The 25,865-nt window shown below is 38.0% G+C and overlaps 1 protein-coding gene across 4 annotated transcripts in view; it reads left to right on the top strand.

The window, feature by feature from the left end:
* DYM (dymeclin) overlaps positions 1-25,865 on the top strand; it is a 389,413-nt gene that overhangs the window by 293,311 nt on the left and 70,237 nt on the right. For 3 of the 4 annotated variants that reach the window (XM_061170204.1, XM_061170205.1, XM_061170207.1), the window contains one exon: positions 14,964-15,146. The exons of the other annotated variant lie outside the window; for it this stretch is intronic. In XM_061170204.1, the coding sequence (XP_061026187.1) occupies positions 14,964-15,146 (183 nt within the window). The remainder of the gene's footprint in view (positions 1-14,963; positions 15,147-25,865) is intronic. 4 annotated transcript variants of the gene reach the window in all.

The raw sequence follows: 25,865 nt of genomic DNA on the forward strand, positions 1-25,865 counted from the left end.
TCTAGCATTCTTTTTGTTGAGAGGAATGAATTAGAGATCTTGCCTTTACTTTTTTTCTATTTAATTATTACTCAGTTAACCCAGTAACAATGATTCAATTATTTATCCCCTCTGATATGAAATTCCATATAATTTACTGAATTCCCACGTATACTTCGATATGTTTCTGGATTCTTTTTCTTCCGATGTTCTTTTGAAGGGAGCAAATATATTTCTATGGTACCATTTCTAATATATTAATTAATAAAGCTTTGTGTACTATGCATCGTTCTGTTAGAAAATGTCTTCCCTTTGCTGTTTTTCAAAATTGTAGATAGTAGTTCCAAAGTTCACCCTTAACTTTCAGTCTCTGCTATCTCCTTTCTGTTTCTCATGCCCTTGGCACTATGACTAGCAAGTAACATGCCTGAATCTCTACCTCAGTAGGTTTTCAGAATGTGCTCCCTGGACCTCTCTGGGTATTCTTCACCATCTCTTCTCCTAGAGCTACTTGAAGTTCTCCAGTGATGTTCTTTAGCCAGAAGTGTTTTTCCTTCTCTCTTTGGGTACTTCTCAGCTGGAAGGAGCCCTAAAGGTCCTCTTTGTACTAAGGGAAGTCCTGAACTCATCTGCCTTGACCTGTGAGGCCTACTTGATCTAGTTTCACCTCTTGTTATTCCTTTCTTATATTTGACATTCTAGCCAAACTGGATGTCCCTACCGTTCCATGGTCCACTTCACTATTAGGCCTTTTGTACATGCAGTTCCTTCTGCCTATCCACCTCTCCCACCAACTTGTACAGGAATCTGCCTATTAATAATAAGTAATCATAGTAACTACCAGGTAATGAGCACTTTCCATCTGCTAGGCAAGACAGCAAATGTTGTTAAGTACATTGTACTATTTGATCACATCCTATAAAACAGGTAATATTCTAATTTTTCAGATGAGAAAGCTGAGGCTCAAAGAAATTCAGTAAATTGCCCAAGGACACACAGCTGGTAAATGCTAAAGCTGGGGTTCAAATTTAGGCCTGACTCCAGAGCTTATGTTCCTAACCACTCTGCTGTACTTCCTCTGGGAAGCCTCTTTCTCCTACCTGCCCCCGCATCAACCCCCAAATGTTCCCATAGCACCGAATACTTCTCAGGGTGTATCTCCTCTAAATGATAACCTGTGTAAAGGTATGGACATGTCTGGAGCACTACTCTGTCCCCAGCATTTACCAAATCATATATTCTGTTTTACTTATGGACCATATAACTTATTTTACGTATCTCATAATTTTCTGTTCAATGCCAGTCATTGTGTATAGGACAGGAGAGTCTAAAGCAAAAAGTATTTATGACTGTAAATGGTCACACCTCTGCTGCTAGGCTGCTAATAGGGAGTCGGATCATTCTAGTTAGGACTGGAGTTGGGTTTGGGTTTTGTATCTTCATTGTACCACCAACTTCAAATTTCCCCAGCAGTTGTTACCTGTGCTTAAAGAGTGGGCCTGGGTTTGTTTGTTTGTTTATTTTTTCAGTGTTCCTTTATCATACTCTGCTTTCAGCAGTCCTTGCAGTGGAGTTAGAGAAGAGAAGAAATATTTCTATTGTCCTGGTCCAGCCTCAATCTTGAGGAGTCCTTGGGTGCATCCAGGTCTTAGAGATAGGGCTTTCTCAGCATCTCTGCTCCTCCTCCCCTTGGCAACCAAACTCTGCCTCGTATCTGTGGTGGGCCTTGAGTGGGAGTTCTCTGCCCCTTCCCCAGTGATAGCAGACCTCTGCTTGGTATTGGTATAGGTATGGGATCCTGGCCCCAACCCTAGTGTTAGAAGGTTTTTGCTTCTATCCCTCCACCAGCAAGAATGGGTCTTTGCCTGTGTCTTGGGGGTGAGAGGGTTTCTTGCTTCTCTTCAGAGGCAGGTGGGTTATGTTCCTACTTCTCCCCTAGAAGCAGTGGAAATTTGCCTGTGCTCTAGGCCGAAAGGGTTTGCTGTCCCAATAGCTTAAGGCTTTTGCTTAGCATGAGAAGAATGTCTGGGAAGTAACGGAGTCTTGGTGCCTGCCCCCAGCTGCAGCTGGTCACCTTCTGCAAGCTTGAGCCAAATAGAGGGGCTCATGAGCATCCGGTGGAGTCCAGTGGAAAAGAACTTTTGGGTGAGTGCAAACTCCACTGTATCTGAGTTTCTCACAGTCCAGACTGACACATTAGACCACACTTAGCTTTTAAGAATTCATTAGAATTTTAGCTGATTTCTTCTTACCCATTTCTTTGGAGACCACCTCTTCTGCCTGCACTCTGCCAAAAGCGAGGGAGTGCTTGTGTTCCTTCCTTCCTTAGAGGGACTTGTCCCTCTTGGGAATTCATTTCACTTCATTACCTTGCAGAACTATTCTCTGATGGCCTTAAGAAGACTTTTGACTTATTAAATTATCTGGCTATTCCTCCTTGTTAGGGTAGGAGATGACATTCTTTGCAGCTTTCCACATCCTAAGCAGAAGTCAGTCTGAGTCCCTTAATGCTTCCCTGCATTGCCCAAAGAGCCCATTTGTTTTACATTTGAGGCCCAGAAAGGGACTTGTACGGTCTATGGCAAAACTGAGACTAGAACCCATTCTAGAGCTTCTCTCTACTAACTTGTAGCTACCTCTCTTTTTCCTTTTTCCTTTTTTTAAATATCAGCGCTACAGCTCTTTCTTTTTATTTTTTTTAAAATTTTTATTAGAGTATAGTTGCCTTACAATGTTGTGTTAGTTTCTACTGTACAGCAAAGTGAATCAGCTGTACATATACATATATCCCCTCTTTTTTGGATTTCCTTCCCATTTAGGTCACCACAGAACACTGAGTAGAGTTCCCTATGCTATATACAGTAGGTTCTCATTAGTTATCTATTTTATACATAGTATCAATAATGTTTATATGTCAATCCCAATCTCCCAATTCATCCCACCCCCCCTTTCCCCCTTGGAATCCATACGTTTCTTCTCTACATCTGTGTCTCTATTTCTGCTTTGTAAATAGCTCTCTTATATGTGATTCTTTACTGCCCTTCTTAGCACCACCTACCCTTCTTCCCAAGAATGAATGAAAAAAGGGCACCAAGCATCATTAGGTCTCTGATGTTCATGTGAAATCCCTGACATACAACTTAGAGATTATTTCCCTTCTGTGCCTTAACAATATCAAAGGTAATTAACAAACACTGAAAAAAATGAGTTATAGAAGAATCAGTAGGTTCCTTGGTTTAGAGACTGATTATTTTCAAACTTAGCCTTATACATTTTTATTCTCAAAGTTTGTTGGGATTTTTTTTTCCATTCTAAACGAACAGTGACACTATTTTAGGTGCTGCGATAATCTAAAGTAAATTCTGAATTTTACTGAAGTTTGAGGTCACCCTAAGATTTTTCTACATTAATTACATTTTTGGTTAGTCTAATAAAATTTGCTTTCTAAATTCAGTATTTTCTACATTCTTTAAGGAAGCTAGGACTAGGAAGGGATTTTTTACATCTCACAAGCACTTATTTTTGCAAATAAAAAACTGCAACTCAGGTTAAGTGGTTACCTAAAGTCACGCAGCTAGTTACTGTTAGAATTGGAACTGGAACTGGGACTCTTGTATCTCAGAGTGGGGTGATGGGAGGCACTCAGTACAATGTCAAAGCCATTTTTAAAAAGGCAATACATCTTCATAGAGAATTATTTTACTTAGATATTACTTTTTATAGGATCTGGAAGGACATTGGTTTTATAATAAAACACCAATGTATTTTGGTTTTTTTTTTTTTTTTAAGATCTTTTTCATGTGGACCATTTTTTTTTTTAACATCTTTATTGGAGTATAATTGCTTTACAATGGTGTGTTAGTTTCTGCTTTATAACAAAGTGAATCAGTTATACATATACATATTGTCCCATATCTCTTCCCTCTTGCGTCTCCCTCCGTCCCACCCTCCCGATCCCACCCCTCTAGGTGGTCATAAAGCACCGAACTGATCTCCCTGTGCTATGCGGCTGCTTCCCACTAGCTATCTATTTTACATTTGGTAGTGTATATATGTCCATTCCACTCTCTCACTTTGTCACAGCTTATCCTTCCCCCTCCCCATATCCTCAGGTCCATTCTCTAGTAGGTCTGTGTCTTTATTCCCGTCTTGCCCCTAGGTTCTTCATGACCTTTTTTTTTTCTCTCTTAGATTCCATATATATGTGTTAGCATACGGTATTTCTTTTTCTCTTTCTGACTTACTTCACTCTGTATGACAGACTCTAGGTCCATCCACCTCACTACAAATAACTCAATTTCGTTTCTTTTTAAGGCTGAGTAATATTCCATTGTTTATATGTGCCACATCTTCTTTATCCATTCATCTGTTGATGGACACTTAAGTTGCTTCCATGTCCTGGCTATTGTAAATAGAGCTGCAATGAACATTTTGGTACATGACTCTTTTTGAATTCTGGTTTTCTCAGGGTATATGCCCAGTAGTGGGATTGCTGGGTCGTATGGTAGTTCTATTTTTAGTTTTTTAAGGAACCTCCATACTGTTCTCCATAGTGGCTGTATCAATTTACATTCCCACCATCAGTGCAAGAGTGTTCCCTTTTCTTCACACCCTCTCCAGCATTTATTGTTTGTAGATTTTTTGATGATGGCCATTCTGACCGGTGTGAGATGGTATCTCATTGTAGTTTTGATTTGCATTTCTCTAATGATTAATGATGTTGAGCATTCTTTCATGTGTTTGTTGGCAATTTGTATATCTTCTTTGGAGAAATGTCTATTTAGGTCTTCTGCCCATTTTTGGATTGGGTTGTTTGTTTTTTTGATATTGAGCTGCATGAGCTGCTTGTAAATTTTGGAGATTAATCCTTTGTCAGTTGCTTCATTTGCAAATATTTTCTCCCATTCTGAGGGTTGTCTTTTCGTCTTGTTTATAGTTTCCTTTGCTGTGCGAAAGCTTTTAAGTTTCATTAGGTCCCATTTGTTTATTTTTGTTTTTATTTCCATTTCTCTAGGAGGTGGGTCAAAAAGGATCTTGGTGTGATTTATGTCATAGAGTGTTCTGCCTATGTTTTCCTCTAAGAGTTTGATAGTGTCTGGCCTTACATTTAGGTCTTTAATCCATTTTGAGTTTATTTTTGTGTATGGTGTTAGGGAGTGTTCTAATTTCATACTTTTACATGTACCTGTCCAGTTTTCCCAGCATGTGGACCATTTTTAAAGTCTTTATTGAATTTGTTACAATATTGCTTCTATTTTTATGTGTTGGTTTTTTTTGGCCGCGAGGCATGTGGGATCTTAGCTCTCCAACCAGGGACTGAACCCACACGCCCTGCATTGGAAGGTGAAGTCCTAACCACTGGACCGCCAGGGAAGTCCCAACACCAATGTAATTTGGAGAATGGAAGTGAACACTAATTCTTGATGCAAAGCCTTGCATTTTTAAAAACAATATGAAACACTCCAAGCTCGGGTGTGTGCTTCCTCTCTTCTGCCAGTGGGAGGGCCTGGGGAGGGGTAAGAAGCACTGTTAGGCACCCCACTTGCTGCCCAGTATGAGTAGCCTGCTAAGGGTAACTGCTTGTTGGGGGCTGCAGCCTAGCTGGATTCCAGTCAGAATGTTCCTTTTTTGTGTGTTCTCTGGCTGTTTTCCAGGTATGGGAAAACATGTGAAGTTAGCCCATGGCCCCCTGGCAGCCACCATTATCTTGCCTTTCTGCTACCAGTAAGCATGTTTTAAATAACAGCCTTCCCAGGGTTCTAGTTTAGGCTTGTGGGCCACATTCAGACCCTGTCCAAGGAATGGAGAAAATGACCACGTCGTTTTACCCAAGCTGGTGGTGCTAGAGCACAGCCTTCTGCCCTCCCCGTTCCTCCCCTCCGCATCATCTCCTCTGGTCACAGGATTGATTCTTCAGCTGTGATTTTGCATCTAACAGAAAGCTAGTTCTCACTATCAGAAGCTCGACATTCTGGGACAAATCTAATACTGGCTGGAAATAACATGGTGGTCACAAAGCTTTTCATCGTGTGTGCCAGTGAATTTTAACAGCATAGAGATAACAAGGCTCCATCACCGAATGATTGGCTTTGAAGGCCATTTGCACGTTGACTTTTTGCTTGTGTGCTTCCTCCCCCCTCTTCCCCACTTCGGCAAAGTCCCATTAATTTTGTTGAAGGTTTTATTTTCTGCTGAAAATGCAGGAAATTTAGACAACTCTCTTGGAATCCCCCCAAAACTAATACAAACAAGATACATATGCTTCTCTTAAGGAAACTAAAAATAAATTATTTGAAACTATTTAACTGTATAAATTCCCTCTTGAAAGGAAAAGGAAGTTTATATAATGAAGCAGCCATGACTGCTGTTGACAGGGTAAGATACTCCCACAACTGCCAGCTTGTCCGTTTGACGTAAATTCACTGCTTAGCACAGATCATGTTCAGTGTTCATTACCAACATGTACAAAACCATCAGAAACATCTGAAAATGGAGCCATTTTCTCAGGGCCCTTGTTTTTACATTTGAGATTTTCTACAATAAAATAAGTCTGCCTTTTTTTTTTTTTTTTTTTTGAGAAGAGAGTCTGTTTGACGAGGGATCCATTCCTGGAATGGAAGCTGTATGTACTAAAAAGAAAATACCATGAATGAAAAAGGCACAATATTCTCCACGTATTTTGCTTCTCTACCAATGAGCCATCTGATATTATCTCTGACAAAGCTAATTTTTGTTAGTTTTTTAAAACCTGTCTTTTTTTTAAAACTTATTCCGTAAATGTAAGTCCATTTTTTTATACACTTCCCTAAAGGACCAGTTTTGTAAATTAATAAAAGTGTAATTTAGCAGTTGTATCTAAAACTAAGAGATGTGATTCTTTGCAGTTATAGTAATTGCATTAATTTATCCACTTTGCAAAGGCAGTTATTTTTTGTTCTTTTTGTAATAATGTCTAAAATCTAAATGATTTACAGTGTTACATGTTAAAATAGATATTGTCAGAAAATTATAATCAACCACTCCCTAATTTAAACTTATTTTTAATTTCTAAATTATGTTTAATTTTTCATTTTTGTTTTATAATTGTTTTATAACATTAAAATATACAGGATGCTTTCTAGTATGATGACAATATGACAAAATATGATATCATATAAAATGTCTTTGCTGTAGCTTCTTACATTATATTTTCAGTTGATTTCAGTAATGTCAGAGAAGCTTTATGTCTTGTCATTTAATTTGTAAATCTGCAGCTGAAAATAATCTTTAAAAGATAGCATTAGAATTAGGACTTGTCACAGAAACAATAAAAAAGAAGTTAAGTAAAATACCTAGTAACTCATATAAGTGTAAGCGGGTTAGTATAACCCTTAAGGAGCCTCAGTCAGATTGGTTAATGCAAAGTGAAAACTAACGTGGAGGATCTTCCCTGGTGGGCCAGTGGTAAAGAATCTGCCTTCCAATGCAGGGGACGCGGGTTTGATCCCAGGTCGGGGAACTAAGATCCCACATGCCGCAGAGCAACTAAGGCCGCGCACCGCAACTGTTGAGCTCAGGTGCCTGAACAAGAGAACCTGCGTGCCGCAAACTACAGAGCCCACGCACTCCGGAGCCCACGTGCCATGAAAACCCGCACGCCATGAAAACCCGCATGCCACAACTAGAGAGAAGCCCGAGTGCCACAACGAAGAGACCGCACTCCACAACAAAAGATCCCGCATGCCTCAACGAAGATCCCGTGTGCCGCAGCTAAGACCCGAAGCAGCCAAAAAATAAGGAAAATAAATAAATAAAAAAGAAATATTAAAAAAAAAAAAGAAAGAAAACTACCGTGGAGTATGCTTATTGACGTAAAGTTTCCAGTTTGTACTTCACCTGACTTGGGAATAAAATAAATGGTCAGTAGTTTGGTTTGGGTTTAAATGAGCAGGTGCCTGTTTGGGAGTTGAGTATATTACCCTGCTTGTTGCAGCAAATTACTTATTAAAACATTGAGAATAAACTATCAATATGTTTGAAAGTAGAAATTGTAAGCTATCAAGAGGTAATTCATTTTTGATATTTAAGTTTAATATATTAGGACTTAAATGGGTGTGAATACTTGTGAACATAAAATTCTGCAGAAGCTAATGTTCTGACTTGTATTACTACAGTGTCATAGCGTCGCACTGGGTTGCTCTTGGATGACTTTGAGAGAGAATTCTGAAACTCAAAGTCTCTTCTTCCTCTTCTACTAATTCACGTACCAATGTGAGATGAAAATATAATTGAGAGAGCTATAGTCAAGATTATTTTTATAGTTCCCAATATGAAGGCTAATCCCTTCCCTTTGTTCCAAAAACATAAAAGTAATAGATGAACTATAACAAGAAAACCTTTAAAACACATAGCCACACCCCAAAATGAGATAGATACTTCAGGATCAACCAGAAATAGAAAAAGCCGTCAATGCAGATAGCAAGGTCTGAAGCAGTGAGGCTGCCAAGCTTCAGGCCTGGAAGGAGGCAGGAGTGGCTGGGAGCTCAACTGCTGCAGGGCAGGCGTAGCACTAAGGGGCCCAGTGAGAGGCAGCATGCTAGTGCCAGGTTCCCTGCTGGAAACTGAGAGCTGGAATAGAACACTTACTGAAAAGAGCCTGAATAGAGGTACTAATAATGACGGTTAAGTTCTATGCCTAGGGAGGTGGAAGGACCCAGAACCAGCATCACGACGGGATCTTGAGCCCATTGTGAGGGATGTGGCTTGGTGACGGACCCTGCCCATAATGCCTTGAATGTGACTGCAGGGCAGCAGCTCTGAGGTACCAACAATGAGACCTAGTTTCAGACTGGGGGCTTTAGGAAGCTGCTGCATGACCTGTAGATTTGGGGGGATTAAGCTACATCAGATGAGCCTACACAACCAAAGTTCCAAAATACATGCCAAAATCTAACTTAATACTAAGAAAGACAGCCAACATAGTCATGATCATAAGTAAGGTAAACTTATCCAAAGAGAATTAAAATTTAATAGGATAATTTTGAAAGCACTCTAAGTATTTTTAATACCCTCAAAGATAAATGAAGGATATAATATACATTGAGATGAATAAATAATTATGAAATAAGAACAGGGAGAAATGAAATAAGAACATGACTCAGAGAACTATTTAATTAGAAAGCTTAGAATGAAAACTATAGTCACTAAAATTGAAAACTCAGTAGACAAAATAAGTTCTAAACTGGGTACTATCAAAAAGGGTTAGTAAATTGGAAGGTAACGAGAAAAAATTATCCAAATTATCTTTATGGAAGAGACTAGGTTGTCAGATGAAAAGTATGCTCTGAATACTGAGCAGGATACGTAAAGGTAAATCAACACCTAAACACATGTTTGTGAAACTCAAGAGTGTTAAAGGATGAAAAGTAAATCTTAAAAGCTATCAAAAAGATTTTCTACAGGGGAACAATAGTTAGGTTGGCAATAAACTTCTCCATGACAGAAATAGATGCCAGAATAAAGTGAACCAATATCTTTAAAGTGCAGAAGAAAGTAACTGTAATTCTAACTATAATTCTTATTTATATATAGTTAAAATATAATGTAAGAGTGAATGCAAAATCAAGACATATTTCAACCACATAAGGACTAAAAGAGTTTATTAGCCATAGACTTCACTGAAAGCACTACTAAAGGATGCACTTCAAATAGAAGGAGAATAGATCTGTAAAGAAGTGGAATTCAAGGGCTTCCCTGGTGGCGCAGTGGTTGAGAATCTGCCTGCCAATGCAGGGGACACGGGTTCGAGCCCTGGTCTGGGAAGATCCCACATGCCGCGGAGCAAATGGGCCCGTGAGCCACAATTACTGAGCCTGCGCGTCTGGAGCCTGTGCTCCGCAACAAGAGAGGCCACGATAGTGAGAGGCCCACGCACTGCAATGAAGAGTGGCCCCCGCTTGCCACAACTAGAGAAAGCCCTCGCACAGAAACGAAGATCCAACACAGCCATAAATAAATAAATAAATAAAACTGTCAAAAACATTTAAAAAAAAAAAAAAGTGGAATTCAAGAAAGAGTGGTGTACACTGAAATTCATATGTAAATTTAGTTAACCATTGACTTTTTAAAAACCAATTTATGGGGTTTTTTAAAAGATGAAATTAAAAACCTAAGCTACTATAACAAAACAAGGAAGAATGGGGTCAGGGGCTTGCTGTTCAAGGAGAAGTGAAAGTATGTTAACCTCCTTAGATCTTTTTCAGGAGGTAGACAGCAGTATTTTTAAAGTTGGATGTGTATGTTAAAATTTTAAGGGCTACCCCTATATGAATAGAAATGCTATCTTTAGCCTGTAAACCAGCAGAGAGGAAAAGGAGGGGCCGGGATAACAAAAAGCTTTATTAATTCAACAGAAGCTGGAAAGGGAAGACAGGTTTGGAAGAGGTAAACTTATAAAGGATGGCAAACAAATATGGCAGGTTGTACATTCCAGAGATGACGGCCACAACATCTTCTGCTTCACGTGCTCTTCTAGAACTTTGCCACTCCTCAATAAATAGTGTGTGGCACCATTTGGTAGTAACACTAAATGGCAGTGACAGAAAGTGATTTCCAACATTGATTCTCCTGGAACCTTCAACCTGTGAGGAAGCTCATGCAGCCCAGAAGAGACCATGCAAAGAAGAGTCAAAGGCTCTGGTCCCCACCCACAGCCGTGCCCCCAGCTCACAGCCAGCACCAACTTGCCAGCCATATTATGATAGAGAGCTGTCATAAAAGTAGATTATCCAACCGCCACTCAAGCAGCCCCATGTGAAGCCGTATGGAGCAGAGACAAACTGTTCTCACCAAGGCCAACCCAAATTGTTAGCAAAACAAATGATTATTGCTATTCTAAGCTGCTAAGCTTCGAAGAGCCTGCATACCTCGGAGATAATTTCAGGTTCGGTTCTAAACCACCGCAATAAAGCGAATATCACAATACAGTGTGTCACGAATTTTTTGGTTTCCCAGGGCATATAAAAGTTATGTTTACACTAAGTCTATTAGGTATGCAATAACATACTGTCTAAAAAAAAAAAGAGCATATCTTAATTAAAAATTACTTTATTGCTAAAAACTGCTAACCATCATCTGACAATGCAGGGTTGCCACAGACATTCAATTTGTAAAAAAACACAGTATCTGTGAAGTGCAGTAAAATGAGGTATGCCTGTAGTTAGTTATACAGCAATAGATAACTGATATAAAGTCACAAAACAAGATGGTAGGAATAAATTCCAAAGATATCAATAATAACAATGTAAGTGAATTAAACTCAAAAGTCAGACTATTAGATTTAAAAATTATAAAGCCTAGCAGCATAGTTGCTTTTAACCATATTTGTTTTCAGTAACACAGGAAGTTTGAAAATTAAAGATATACCTGGCAAATGCTAAACAAAATAAAGATGGTATAGCTATATATATATATTTGGGCTGCATTGGGTCTTCATTGCTGCACGCAGGCTTTCTCTAGTTGCAGCAAGCAGGAGCTACTCTTTGTTGCAGTGCGCGGGCTTCTCATTGCGGTGGCTTCTCTTGTTGCAGAACACGGGCTTCAGTAGTCGCAGCACGCGGGCTCAGTAGTTGTGACACGTGGGCCCTAGAGCACACGGGCTTCAGTAGTTGTGGTGCATGGGCTCAGTAGTTGCAGCACGTGGGCTCTAGGGCCCACAGGCTTCAGTAGTTGTGGCTCAAGAGCTCTAGAGCACAGGCTCAGTAGTTGTGGTGCACAGGCTTAGTAGGTCCATGGCATGTGGGATCTTCCCGGACCAGGGATCGAACCCGTGTCCCCTGCATTGGCAGGCGGATTCTCAACCACTGCGCCACCAGAGAAGTCCCAGCAATATTAATATCAGTAAAACATACACTTACGAATAAAGAGAAGCAATACATAATGTTTTTAAAAAGAGGCCAATCATGAACCTACACTCACTTTGAATACATGAATCACTCAGAGGAATTGATAAATACTTAATCACTGTGGGAAATTTTGACATAATGTTATTAAAAACTGATGACTCTTTCAGGCAGTGAATATTAAAAAGAACAATTACACTTGTTGGTGAGAAAATGAGAGCAGGAGCTTTCCCTACATTGTCATTGTAAATGGGTTGTTATAGCTCCTTAAGCAATGTCTGGCAACATCTATTAACATTACAAACACAGCCTTTTCAGCCATCCCTCTCCTGGACTCTCTCCCAGAGAAACAAAAGTGCCCATATATAAGAACAGATCTACCAGGATGCTTATTGCAGCCTTGTTTATGGAAACAAGGAAACAAAATAAATTGGATGCCCATTAGTAGAAGGACGTTTTGATAAATTTTACATATTTTACATGTACTATAAGCCTATAATACATTGTTACTGTTTCGTTTCTGAAATCAGTTTTCTTTTTAGAATGATTTAAAATAAAAATGTCTTTATTTCCTTGTATAGATCTACAGTTCTGTCTAGTTTCATACTCCTCCTGTCTGAAGAAATTCCTTTAACATTTCTTATAGTGTGGGTGTACAAGTAATACATTATCTCAACTTTTTTTAGTCTGAGAAAGTGTTTATCTTACCTTCCTATTTGAAAGATATTTTTGCTAGTGATAGAATTCTTGCTTGACTCTTATTTCAACACTTTAGTGATGCTGCTTCATTTAGATTGGCTTGCATAATTCCTCATGAGGAATCTACTGTAATTCTTAGCTTTGTGCCTCTGTATTTAATCTGTTTTTTCCTTGGGCTGCCTTCAAGATTTTCTCTTTCTCTTTGGTCTTCAGTAGTTTGAATATGATGCATCTAGTTGTGTGGTTTTTTGTTGTATGGGTGGGGGTGTTGTTTAGGGAATACTTTGGAGTTATTCTGAGCTTCTTGGATCTGTTGTTTGATTCTTTTGTTATTTTAAAAAAATGCTCAGCCATTACTCTAAAAGATTCTTTCAAGTCTGCTGTTGAACCTATCTAGATATTCTTTACTGCTATTACCATTTTCTTTTAATTCTAACATTTCCATGTGTTACTTTCTTATAGTTGGTTTTTTTTTTGTAATTTTTTAATTTTATTTTTGGCCACACGGGGTCTTCATTTCTGCGTGCGAGCTTTCTCTAGTTGTAGTGAGTGGGGGCTACTCTTCGTTGCAGTGCGCGGGCTTCTCATTGTAGTGGCTTCTCTTGTTGTGGAGTATGGGCTCTAGGTGCACGGGCTTCAGTAGCTGCAGCAAGTAGGCTCAGTAGTTGCAGCACGTGAGCCCTAGAGCACACAGGCTTCAGTAGTTGTGGCACACAAGCTTAGTTGCTCTGTGGCATGTGGGATCTTTCCAGACCAGGGCTTGAACCCGTATCCCTGCATTGGCAGGCAGATTCTTAACCACTGCACCACCAGGGAAGTTCCCTCTTATAGTTTTCAACTCTGCTAAAGTTCCCCATCAATGCAAGCATATTATAGACTCATAGTAGATTTTATATATCATAATTCTTTTAAATTCCCTATTTGATATTTTCAATATCTGTGTATCTCTGAGTCTGCTGATTACTTTGTCTCTTGGACATGGATTGTTTTTACTTGCTTTTTGTTTATCTCATAAATTTTGATTGAATGCTGGACATTATGGTTAAAACAATACAGGTGGAGGTAAATTGTATGGAAATAAGTATACCTTTTTGTCTGCTAGACCAGGGGTGGTAAACTTTTCTGTAAGGCACCAGCTAGTATTTTTTATTTTGTAGGCCATACAGTCTTTGAAGTGAAGTGTACTTTATCAGATATTAATATAGCCATCCCTACTTTCTTTAGATTAATATTTGCATGTTATATCTTTTTCCATTCTTTTACTTTCTATCTAACTTTATTTAAAGTGAGTTTTATATTTGAAGTTTCTTATAGATTGCATATAGTTGGGTCATGTGTTTTTTATCCACTCTGCCATTCTTTGGGTTTTAATTATTGTATTTATACTGTATACAATTAATGTAATAATTGATATGTTAGAGCTTAAGTCTGCCATTTTACTTTCTGCTTTCTGTTTGTTCCTTGTTTCTCATCTGTCTTATTTGACTGCCTTCCTGTGGATACTTGAACATTTTTTTAGAATTCCATTTTGATATATCAGTAGTATTTTTGTGTATACTATCTCCTTGTATAAATTCGCTCTAGGCATTTACATACATAACTTACCACAGTCTGGTCGTGTTGACATTTTACCAGTTCAAGTGAGATGTAGAAACCTTCCCCTCTTTAAATCCCTTTGCTCTCCCTGGCTTATAATGTAATTGTCTTAGGTGTTCCTTTACATCCATTGAGAACCACATCAGACAGTGTTATAATTTCCGCTTCATCTGTCAAACATAATTTAGAAAACTCAAGAGGAGAAGGAAAGAGTTGTATGCACCTGTGTTTTTGCTTTCCATTGTTCTTTCTTTCAAGAGAGATATTGATTGCTTACTTTGAGTTTTGCTCTTATAACTATTTCACATTCAGATTCCCAAAGACTATTGACTCTGAGGAAGCAGAAACAAAACAGTAGGCTCTTTATCTGTAAATATGGACGTTGAAATGACAGTGCAGAAAAATGAGGTCATATTCTGAATTAGACACTTTTCTTGGAATTGGTAAGACCCTACCACCACTTTGTACTGTGCAAGTCTAATGATTTAGGGTGATACAGTGATAAGAGTACAAATTAGGATCTATTAATCAAAGGACTGAATAAGCTCCAAATTTCCTTCTAGATTGTCAAGTCTATAATTTATTATGTGAAATTTATAATTATCACCATACTAAGTTCAAAAGATTTTAAATCCTTTAGTAACTGATAAACTTAATTCTAAAAATTCTTGACAGAAGTAATCTTGAAGAGTTCTTTTGCATGATCTTTCCAATGCTGTTTGAATTGCAAAGCAGTTGCCCTCATTCTCATTAATTCTGTGTCAAGGAGAAAAACACAGACTCTATATGGGGATTTTCTTTCTTTATCAGGCACAAGACCTAAATGTCATCGAAGAAGTGATTCGAATGATGTTAGAGATCATCAACTCCTGCCTGACAAATTCTCTTCATCACAATCCAAACTTGGTGTATGCACTTCTTTACAAACGAGATCTCTTTGAACAATTTCGAACGCATCCTTCATTTCAGGATATCATGCAAAATATTGATCTGGTAAGTGTAAATGGAGATATTTATTATGATTCTTTTTTAAATATTAAAGTAGAGAAAGTTTAACAAACCTTGATTAAAAAACTGCAATAATTAGTCTCTTGAACGTTAACTCTATTTGCTGTCTATTCTGCTATAACAATTGTCACCTTCCGTATGTTTGTGTATGTATTATATACAGACATATATATACATGCACGCATATATATTTAGTAGAATTGAGATCATACTTTATATAGTTCTGTATTCTGCCATTTTTACTTAACATTATTAACATTTTTCTGTGATATCATCAATTCTTTGAAAATCTCACATTTTAGTATTTGTATAACCTGTATTATGGAGGTCCTAAAATATATTAACCCTTATCCCATTATTGCTCATTTGGTTGTTTCTCATATTTTGTATTAATTTATAATTATCAGTTTGTAAATACATCGTATCTCACCTTTTTTAGTTCTCTTTTTGAAGTAGTCTTAAAACTGGAATTGTACTAGTTTTTGCTGTCAGAGGGATCAGTATTTTCAAGACTCAACCCATGTCAAATTGCTTTCCAGAAATATTGTACAGTTAATGCATCTGTGTATCATCTTATACTTCTACAAGTGATGTATGAGAGGATCTATCTCACTATACTTTTACAGCTTTATTATAATTATTTTAATATTTGTCCTTTTATATCAAAAATGGTATTTCATTATTGTTTTTAATTTTTATTTCTTTCATTATTAGTGTGATTGAACATTTTTCACAGGTCTATGAACTTTCACCTCCTGTCCTTTTTAAAAAGGTTTTTCTACTAAACTTTCTATTGTTGTATTAGTGTTTCCCAGTTCAGTTTGATTCCACAAAAATTTCTTGCATAGCTAATCAGATTCATAATGCGCAAGAGGAAACAGAAGAGCCACCATCCCTGTCCTTGTGTTACTACATTTAGGAGGATTTTTAATAATTAAATTATTGCACAAGTATGAATATATAATTTCCATCATAAGTAAGCACATGTACACGCCTTCCTCCAGGGTGTACACCTCACAGTGGATTCGCTGTATAACATGTATCGTACCAAACCGTTTCCCTTGGAGTGCTGCCATTTTACTCTTCAACTGGTGGTGTATAAGATTCCTGTTGCTTCGCATCCTCATGAACACTTAGTTTGGTCAGTTTTGTAATAGCATCTCATTATAGTTTTAATTTAGATTTCCTCTTTTCTGAAGCTAATTCAAGTCTTTTGCCAGTTTTTTCTACTGAGTTATCTTTGTGTAGATTCTTTGTATGTTCTGGATTCTAGGCGTTTCTTGGTTATGTTTTGCAAATATCCAGTCACTAACACAAGTACAGACTTTCTGATGTAACTGTAAAACTCCTCTCAAAATAGTCAAACATCAAATTCTCAGTTCCATTCTTTTCTTGGAGAGCTGCTTCCAGCTCCAACCAGGTTGTACGCTGGACGCTGGTTCTCCTGCCCAGCTGCAGCATCTTCCTGGGAATTTCCTTCACCTGTTTCCTTTGGTTGATCTTGGCTCCTGTGAATTCTTCTTTCTTGGTTTACTGCTTCATGTTGGTGGAGCATATACTACAGTAGCTTTCCGGGGAAAGGGTGTATGTGAGGTAGGTTTTTTATTTTTTATTTTCTCATGTCTGAAAATGTTTTTCTTCTCTTTTTACATATGACCTGTTGTCTTGGGAAGCTTTGGGGATCTCTCTATTATTGTGTCCTGAAATTTCATGGTTTGCTGTACCTTGGTCAATTGCACTTGGCGCTTGGGAGGGTCATTTGAGTCTAGAGGCTCATGCTCAGAACGTTCAAATACTCATTTTAATTATTTCTTCCCGGTTGGCTCTCTCTCTCTGTGTCCTGCTGTTTCCTCTCTATGAAACTCCTATTAGATGGCCATTTCCTTTTGAGCCCCTCCTGTCAATATCACTAAGTCTTATTTCTTGGACTGATCAGTGTCCTCATGTTAAGAGTCCTCCAGGCTCCTGCCTGGGGTCTGTAAGCCCATCTGTGAGGGTTTTAAAAGCTGAGGTAGAGAGAGGCTGGGTAAAATTGGGGGTGGGGAAGAGAGGGTGAGAGTGGCCTCTAAAGTGAAAACTCCCCGTCTTCTTTCAGGATAACAGCAATGCATAAATGGACTCATGGACTCTGATCAAATTTAAGATACTTAAGAGCATCTCTATCCATTCTCATTAAGCCAGTTTACCCAAGTAGGTTAATTTTTGCTCATCCCAGTAGAGTCCTGTGTACTTGTTCGGTACTTAATTGAAATCAGCTTTGAACTATAACCAGGCTCCCCATTCCAGACTCTTAACACATAGTTCTGTAAACTGCTGAATACTCTGGAATCCACACAATTACATGAGTTTAACTACAACTATGTATACTGTTGCAGATCTGTTCATTGATTTGCTCCATATCACTGCTGTGTAATGATGGCAGGTAAACAGAAATAAAAATTAAAACTCTTTGCTGTCAGCATGAAAGGATGCTCAACATCACTAATCATTAGAGAAATGCAAATCAAAACTACAGTGAGGTATCACCTCACACCAGTCAGAATGGCCATCATCAAAAAATCTACAAACAGTAAATGCTGGAGAGGGTGTGGAGAAAAGGGAACCCTCCTGCACTGTTGGTGGGAATGTAAATTGATACAGCCACTATGGAGGACAGCATGGAGGTTCCTTAAAAAACTAAAAATAGAACTACCATATGACCCAGCAATCCCACTACTGGGCATATACCCAGAGAAAACCATAATTCCAAAACAGTCGTGTACCACAATGTTCATTGCAGCTCTATTTACAGTAGCAAGGTCATGGAAGCAACCTAAGTGTCCATCAACAGATGAATGAATAAAGAAGATGTGGCACATATATATAATGGAATATTACTCAGCCATAAAAAGAAACGAAATTGAATTATTCGTAGTGAGGTGGATGGACCTAGAGTCTGTCATACAGAGTGAGGTAAGTCAGAAAGAGAAAAACAATACCGTATGCTAACACATACATATGGAATCTAAAAAAAAAAAAAAAAAAAACGGTTCTGGAGAACCTAGGGGCAGGACAGGAATAAAGATGCAGTTGTAGAGAATGGAGTTGAGGACATTGGAGGGGGAAGGGTAAACTGGGACGAAGTGAGAGAGAGAGTGGCATGGACATGTATACACTACCAAATGTAAAACAGATAGCTAGTGGGAAGCAGCCACATGGCACAGGGAGATCAGCTAGGTGCTTTGTGACCACCTAGAGGGGTAGGATAGGAAGGGTGGGAGGGAGACGCAAGAGAGAGGGGCTATGGGGATATATGGGCTATGGGGATATATGTATATGTATAGCTGATTCACTTTGTTATATAGCAGAAACTAACACAACCATGTAAAGCCATTATACTCCAATAAAGATGGTAAAAACAAAACAAAAACCTCTTTGCTGTCAGTTTAATTAGCGTTTTCATGAGCTTTCCTTAAGTCACCTCAACTATATACCTAATGGTTGCAGCTATAGCAAATTATTTTGCCACACACACTCTTGTCATTTTCCTAAACTATTATCAGTATTATTTAGATTTCGTTAACAGAACTGGGGCAGCTGGGTACTATTGTCATCTTTGCAGTTAGGATAAAGCAGAAACATCATTTCAAATGAGCATGTTTATATCTTAGAGTTAGACTTGACATTTATATTCTTTAAATTCTCACCATTATGAACCAGTACTCCCATGTAGATTTGTTGATATTTAGGATGTGTGAGAGCATCCCCAAGCTGCTTCCCAAATATTTCTTCTCTGGCCCCATGTCCTTCTTGTTTAATGGGAAAAGCGCCTCCTTTTAAAATTGATAAGTAGTGGTAACAAGATTATGAAACAAATGATTGCCCAAGGGGCATCCATCAGAACTTATTTCTACCTTTTTCTGTTGGCTAGATGCTTTTTGACAACGAAGTAGTCAACTAAGATCCTGCAAGCCGCGCAGTGCGGCCAAAAAAAATTAAAAAATAAAAAATAAAATAAAAAGCCATTTCTAGCCAGCCTGTTCACGAATTTGTCCAAATTCATTTCTAGTTTCTTGCTTGTACCATTTTGGGGAGTAGAATACTGAGATTAAGATTCACTGTGCATGTGAGGAAAGGTTCAACAAAACCCTTTTCTCTTTTACATGGGAAATTGGCCTCGGGTTAAGCTGCTTTTAGCTCTGTTCCTTGGAAATCTGATGAAGGTGGAATGTCAGCCATGTTACTAGGTAACACTGCTGTAATAAAACTAGAATATGATAGAATGACATTTGAATGGTAAGTTGAGTCTGGACTGAAAGGACTATAGCTTTGGGCTTCCCTGAGTGAAAAAATTCATAGCCAGGCATGTCCTTTTCAGGGACCTAGAAGCTGAGACTATCACAAGGGGTATTGGTTTCTGTTTGGGACATGGCTTCTAAGCTAGGGTGGCTATTGGATCTGCCCATGGTAGTCTCAGTCTCTCACATTGGAGCTATCATTTGAGGGTCCAAAGACCAGCCCTGAGACTGCTGTGAGTATTCCCAGGGAAAACAAAAGCCTGGGGCTGTGCTGTTGGCATGCTCTTTTTCCTGGCCTTCTGTCCTTTTAAATTAATCTTATGCCCAGTGTGGCCTATTACACTCTTTTTTTTTTTTAATATTTAAAACTTTTTATTATGAAAAATTTCAAGTGTATACAAAGTAAACAGAAACCGCTATTATATTCTTGAGCCTCTCGATGTCTAATTGGGTCTAAGCATACCACCCAGGAAAGAGCACTGAAGTGCTAAAGTAATATCTTCTTATAATACTTATAAATTTATCTCTTTCACATTCCAGGGTGGAGGATATCCTGGTTTTTCCAAGGTTTATCCAGATCTTTGAATTATAGAACTATCCAATACGTCCTTTTTTAGCTTTCATATTTCTAACCTGCGTCATCCTAATCGTTTTAGTCTGCCCTTATGGCAAACCCCTGCCCCTTGTCTCATAACTTTTGCCTTTCTCTGGACTTCTCTGATTGCAGTTTCTTTCTTCATTCCTTCCTGTCTTTTTTCTCCTTTTACCCTTTCCTTCCTTCCTTCCTCTGTCCCTCCATTCCTCCTCCTCCCCCTTCTCTCTCACTCATTCATTCTACCTTTCTTTCTCTGGATAGTCACCTGAACTGTGCACAATATATGTCAGATAATCTATATCTGCAGTGTATTGGAAATGTTTTCTCTTTAATTACCAATAACTCTTTTCATAATAGTGCATTTTTTTCTTTTTGTCTCTGATAAAAGACTAACCAAAGTTTCTTTTTTCCTGTGGTCATAACTGTAATAGATGATAAATGATCATTTTGTAATACATTGTTTGGATTATTTAGTTTTAAATGTTTAAACCACATCAAAAACCATTTGCTCCTTTTCTTTTCATCTCATCATTAGCGTTGCTAGCTTTTATTGCATGCCTGCTAAGCATTTACATGCATGATCTCTCTTAATCTTCATTAAAAAACAAACTTGGAAGTATATTTCATTTTAATTTTCAATTACAGTTAAAGAAACCAACTTAGAAAGATTTAACTTGCTTGTGATCACATATTCAGAAAGTGATAGAGCCAGAACTCAAACCGAGGCAGTTTGATAATAAAACCCTTGTTTGTAGTCATCATGCCTGACTACTATCCCCATTCACTAAACGTTCCTACAGTTTCTCATTGGTTTGCCTATTCACTGCCTGAAAACATCTGAAAACAAACCCGGAAATTTACTTTCTCCTTCAAGTTCACTTCTAATAATGTCAAATCAGTCTTTACTCCACCAGTGGTGAAAGTGATGTTCTCTTCTTAGTAATCCGGTTGTTGACATCCTTAAAAATAACCCTGAAGGACCATATTGTTTTTTGAAAGGACACACAAGAACCATGCAAAGGATTTAAACTACATCCATTTGAAACTTAGTCTCCTTTGGAAGAGGTGAAAATTAGAGTAAAGATGAGGAAATAGAAAGGACCTCACTTGTTTTTCTCACAGTATATCACCACATGGAAATAAAAGCAGGGTGTTAAACTGGATTTACATCCAGTGCTCACTTTCCTGTCCTTGTCAGTAATTGGCCACTTACTGACACTCCAACTGTACTCGTGAAAAATGCAATCTCTCGGGTAAACATTTGACTGTGTGCTGTTGTGTAGTTCTTAAAACTAGATAAATATATGCCGAAACATTTTTGAGTCCCTACTAAGTGCTGGGAATGAGGCTAAGTACCTTTACATAATATTACTCATTTATTCTTCTTAAACCAGTAAACTAGTTATAGTTATCCCACTTTACAGATAAGGAAACCAGCAGGCTGAGAGAAGCCTTCCCAGGTGATTTTAACACAGATCCCCACCTAAGAATCATTCCTCTTAGGGAATTCCCTGGCCATCCAGTGGTTAGGACTTGGCACTTTCACTGCTGGGGCCTGGGTTTGATCCCTGGTCAGGGAACTAAGATCCCACAAGCCATGCAGCAATACCAAAAAAAAAAATCCTCTTAAATAGTGATCACATGTTTGCGTAGGGCTTTATCATTGAGGGCTATTTGCATACGCCCTATGTCATTTGACCCTTAAATTATCCTCGTGAAGGAGGCAGAGCAAGTCTTCAGAGGTGAAATGGTTGGCTCAAGGTCACTTAGCTAGTAAATCACTCAGCCTTGAATCCAGATCTTCTCATTATAAACTCCATATTTTCAGCATTCACTTGGATAAACCTAAATAAGATTCCAGATGAGCAGATTTTCCAACAACTTTTTGTTGAATACTATCATCTAAAATAGTGTTGGACACACTGGAGATTCATTCAAAATCATTTTAAACTCTTTTTTACATATTTTGAAAAGAATACCGTGAGAAAGATATAAATAACATCTCTACTTTTGCCTCTTTCAGCACTTTACCTTCTCCTTCCCTCCCCTAAATGCTTCTGAAATCTTGGCTTAAGCAAACCTTTGCTATTTCTTCTTTCAGGGAGTTAACCTTGAAAAGTGTTGGTAGAGGAGACTATGAATCTACTGTTATTTTTAGCTGACAGGGAGTTGAGAGTTGATGTTTTTCATTAAGACATTAAGCAATGTTGAATGTCTGAGACAGGAGTGACTAACCTTGGAGTACTTTTAACTTCTGCCAAAGGAGTTAGACATGTGCTTTTCAGGTAGCCAAATTACTGTTAGCCACTTGTACATAACCCTCCATTCTAACTCATAAGATGATATGATCTGGCTGAATTAAGCAACAGGACAAAAGAGAAATACCACACCAAACAAGAGAGGGCGTGAAAGAAATTTCATGGCTGAATATAAGTATAGGACAGAGACAGTGAACAACAATAGTTTTGTGGTATGGTAAAGGCAAGAACTATTTTTTTATCTCTTGACAGTGTAAAATTTACACTAGGTTTTCTGTATTTCCAGACCTGACCGTTCTTATTGAGCTCCAAACTAGCTCATTCAGTTGCCTATACAGCAGTCCCACAAATGTTGAACAAGGTTAAATGAGAATTCATTATTTTCTTCAAAAAAAATCAAACACAAAATGAATCTGCTTTTTTTTCTGCAGTCTTCCTTAGCTCTGTAAATGACATCAATATCTACCTAGTTGCATATGCCAAAATGCCACAAAAGAAGAAAGAGGAATAGTGAGTGCTACTTGGAATAGGGTTGGGATATTGCAAATCTAAAGACTGCAGTCAGAGAAGACCTCTCTGAGAAGGTACATTTGAGCTCAAACTTGAAGAAGGTAGAAAATGAGTTGTGCAGATACCTGGGATCAGGTGGGGTAAAGATGGGAGCATGTCTTTGTCTCCCTCTGGAGCAAAAGGTAGACACTCTTACTGACCATTATAAGAGATTTGGGTTCCCTAAGCTCAGAGTTCTGTTGCTATAATATAACCCATGACATTTGCAGGGGTCATCTGTTCATCTTCAGATCACTCTGTGCAGCCCTAGTTACATCAATGGACATATCATCCAGACAGAAAATCAGTAAGAAAACACTGGCCTTAAGTGGCACATTAGATCAAATAAACTTAATAGATATATATAGAATATTTCATCCAGAAGCAGCAGAATACACATTCTTTTCAAGTGCACGTTGAACATTCTCCAGGGTAGACCACATGCTAGGCCACAAAACAACTGTCAGTAAATTTAAGAAAATTGAAACCATATCAAGCATCTTTTCCAACCACAATGCTGTGAGACTTGAAATCAACTACAAGAAGAAAAAAAATGCAAAAAACACAGACATGTGGAGGCTAAACAATATGCTACTGAACAACCAAAGGGTCACTGAAGAAATCAAAGAGGAAATTTTTTTTAATCCTGGAGACAAATGAAAATGGAAACACAATGATCCAAAATCTATGGAACAGCAAAAGCAGTTGTAAGAGGGCAGTTTATAGCAATACAAGCCTACTTCAGAAAACAAGAAAAATCTCAAATAAACAACCTCGCCTTACACCTAAAGGAATTAGAGAATGAAGAACAAACAAAACCCAAAGTTAGTAGAAGGAAAGAAATCATAAAGATCAGAGCAGAAATAAATGAGATAGAGACTGAAAAAAATAGAAAAGATCAGTGAAACTGAGAGTTGATTCATTGAAAAGATAAACAAAATTGATAAACCTTTAGCCAGACTCACCAAGAAAAAAAGAGAGAGGGCCCAAATCAATAAAATCAGAAACAAAAAAGGAGAAGTTACAACTGATACCACAAAAATACAAAGGATCGTAAGAGATTACTACAAACAACTGTATGCCAATAAAATGGACAACCTAGAAGAAATGGACAAATTCCTAGAAATGCACAGTGTCCCAAAACTGAACCGGGAAGAAATAGAAAATATGAACAGACCAATTACAAGTAATGAAATTGAATCAGTCATTTTAAAGCTCTCAACAAACAAAAATCCAGGACCAGATGGCTTCACAGGTGAATTCTACCAAACATTTAGAGAAGAATTAACACCTGTCTTTCACAAACTATTCCCAAAAATTGCAGAAGAAGGAACACTTCTGAACTCATTCTGTGAGGCAGCATCACCCTGATACCAAAACCAAAGACATCACAAAAAAAAGAAAATTATGGCCAATATCACTGGTGACCATAGATGCAAAAATCCTCAATAAAATATTAGCAAACTGAATTCAACAAGACATTAAAAGGGTCATACACCATGATCAAGTGGGATTATCCCAGGGATGCAAGGATAGTTCAATATCTGCAGTATGGAGATTCCTCAAAAAACGAAAAATAGAACTACCATATGACCCAGCAATTCCACTCCTGCGTATATGTCTGAAAAAAACAAAAACACTAATTCAAAAAGATACGTGCACCCCAGTGTACACAGCAGCATTATTTATAACTGCCAAGATACAGAAGCAACCTGTGCAACCTAAGCAAACTATGAAAACTCCCTCAATCTGGCACTAAGTTTAATTTTTCTGAAAATAATGAAATTAATATAAATTCCTTGGGAAAAGTTGTACATAAATTCATCAAGTAAAAATAGAAGAGTTGTTAGTTGACCCTCAGTAATGTATTAAACTAATGGTGATCACATGTAAGTTTTAACCTGCAGGCTTTCCTAAAATTTACTTTCAGTAGATTTCACTTGCTAGTCCTGACTGGTTTGGGTGAGATGACCTGTGCCACCAAACTCAGTTCTTACAAATTTTTCGCCTATATCAGGCATAAAATCAGGAATATAGACATATAACTACAAAGAAATGTTATTGATCGGATACATTGGTAGGGTACTAACATTCATGGGTTTCATCCTTAACAGACTACTTTTACATGTATTATGATTGTTTCCTATGCAGTAGATGGGGCAACTTTTTCATTTTATAAACAAAGATACTGAGATACACCTAATGATAATCATAGTTACTGACATTTTGTGAGCACTTACCACGTGCCATGCATCATTCTTTGTGCTCTGCAAGTATTAACTTAATTCTAAGAACAACCCCATGAGGCAGGCATTCTATTTTTCCTCATTTATAGATCAGGAAACTCAGGCATGGAGATGTTAAATAACTTGCCTAAGTTTATAAGGAGAGCTGGGATTTAAACGCAAGCAATCTGACACCTGATAAGCGCTCCAAACCACTGCACAATTCTACATCTGGAAGAAGTTGAGCATCTTACAAGTCACATGGTTAGTAAGTATCACAGGCAGGACCCAAACTAGGCCTCTGACTTTGAGTAGTTTGTAGTGTACACTACCATGATGTCTTTTTTTTTTTTTTTTTTTTTTTAATCTCAAGGTTACCTCACCTTCCCCCCTTTTTATTTTTTTTTATTTTTTTATTTTTAAACATCTTTATTGAAGTATAATTGCTTTACAATGGTGTGCTAGCTTCTGCTTTACAACAAAGTGAATCAGTTACACATATACATATGTTGCCATATCTCTTCCCTCTTGCATCTCCCTCCCTCCCACCCTCCCTATCCCACCCCTCTAGGTGGTCACAAAGCACCGAGCTGATCTCCCTGTGCTATGCGGCTGCTTCCCACTAGTTATCTATTTTACATTTGGTAGTGTATATATGTCCATGACACTCTCTCACCCTGTCACATCTCACCCCTCCCCCTCCCCATATCCTCACGTCCATTCTCTAGTAGGTCTGTGTCTTTATTCCCATCTTGCCACTAGGTTCTTCATGACCTCTTTTTTTTTTTTTTTTTCCCTTA

Source organism: Eubalaena glacialis, chromosome 15 (assembly GCF_028564815.1).
Source record: "Eubalaena glacialis isolate mEubGla1 chromosome 15, mEubGla1.1.hap2.+ XY, whole genome shotgun sequence".
Classification (NCBI taxonomy): domain Eukaryota; kingdom Metazoa; phylum Chordata; class Mammalia; order Artiodactyla; family Balaenidae; genus Eubalaena; species Eubalaena glacialis.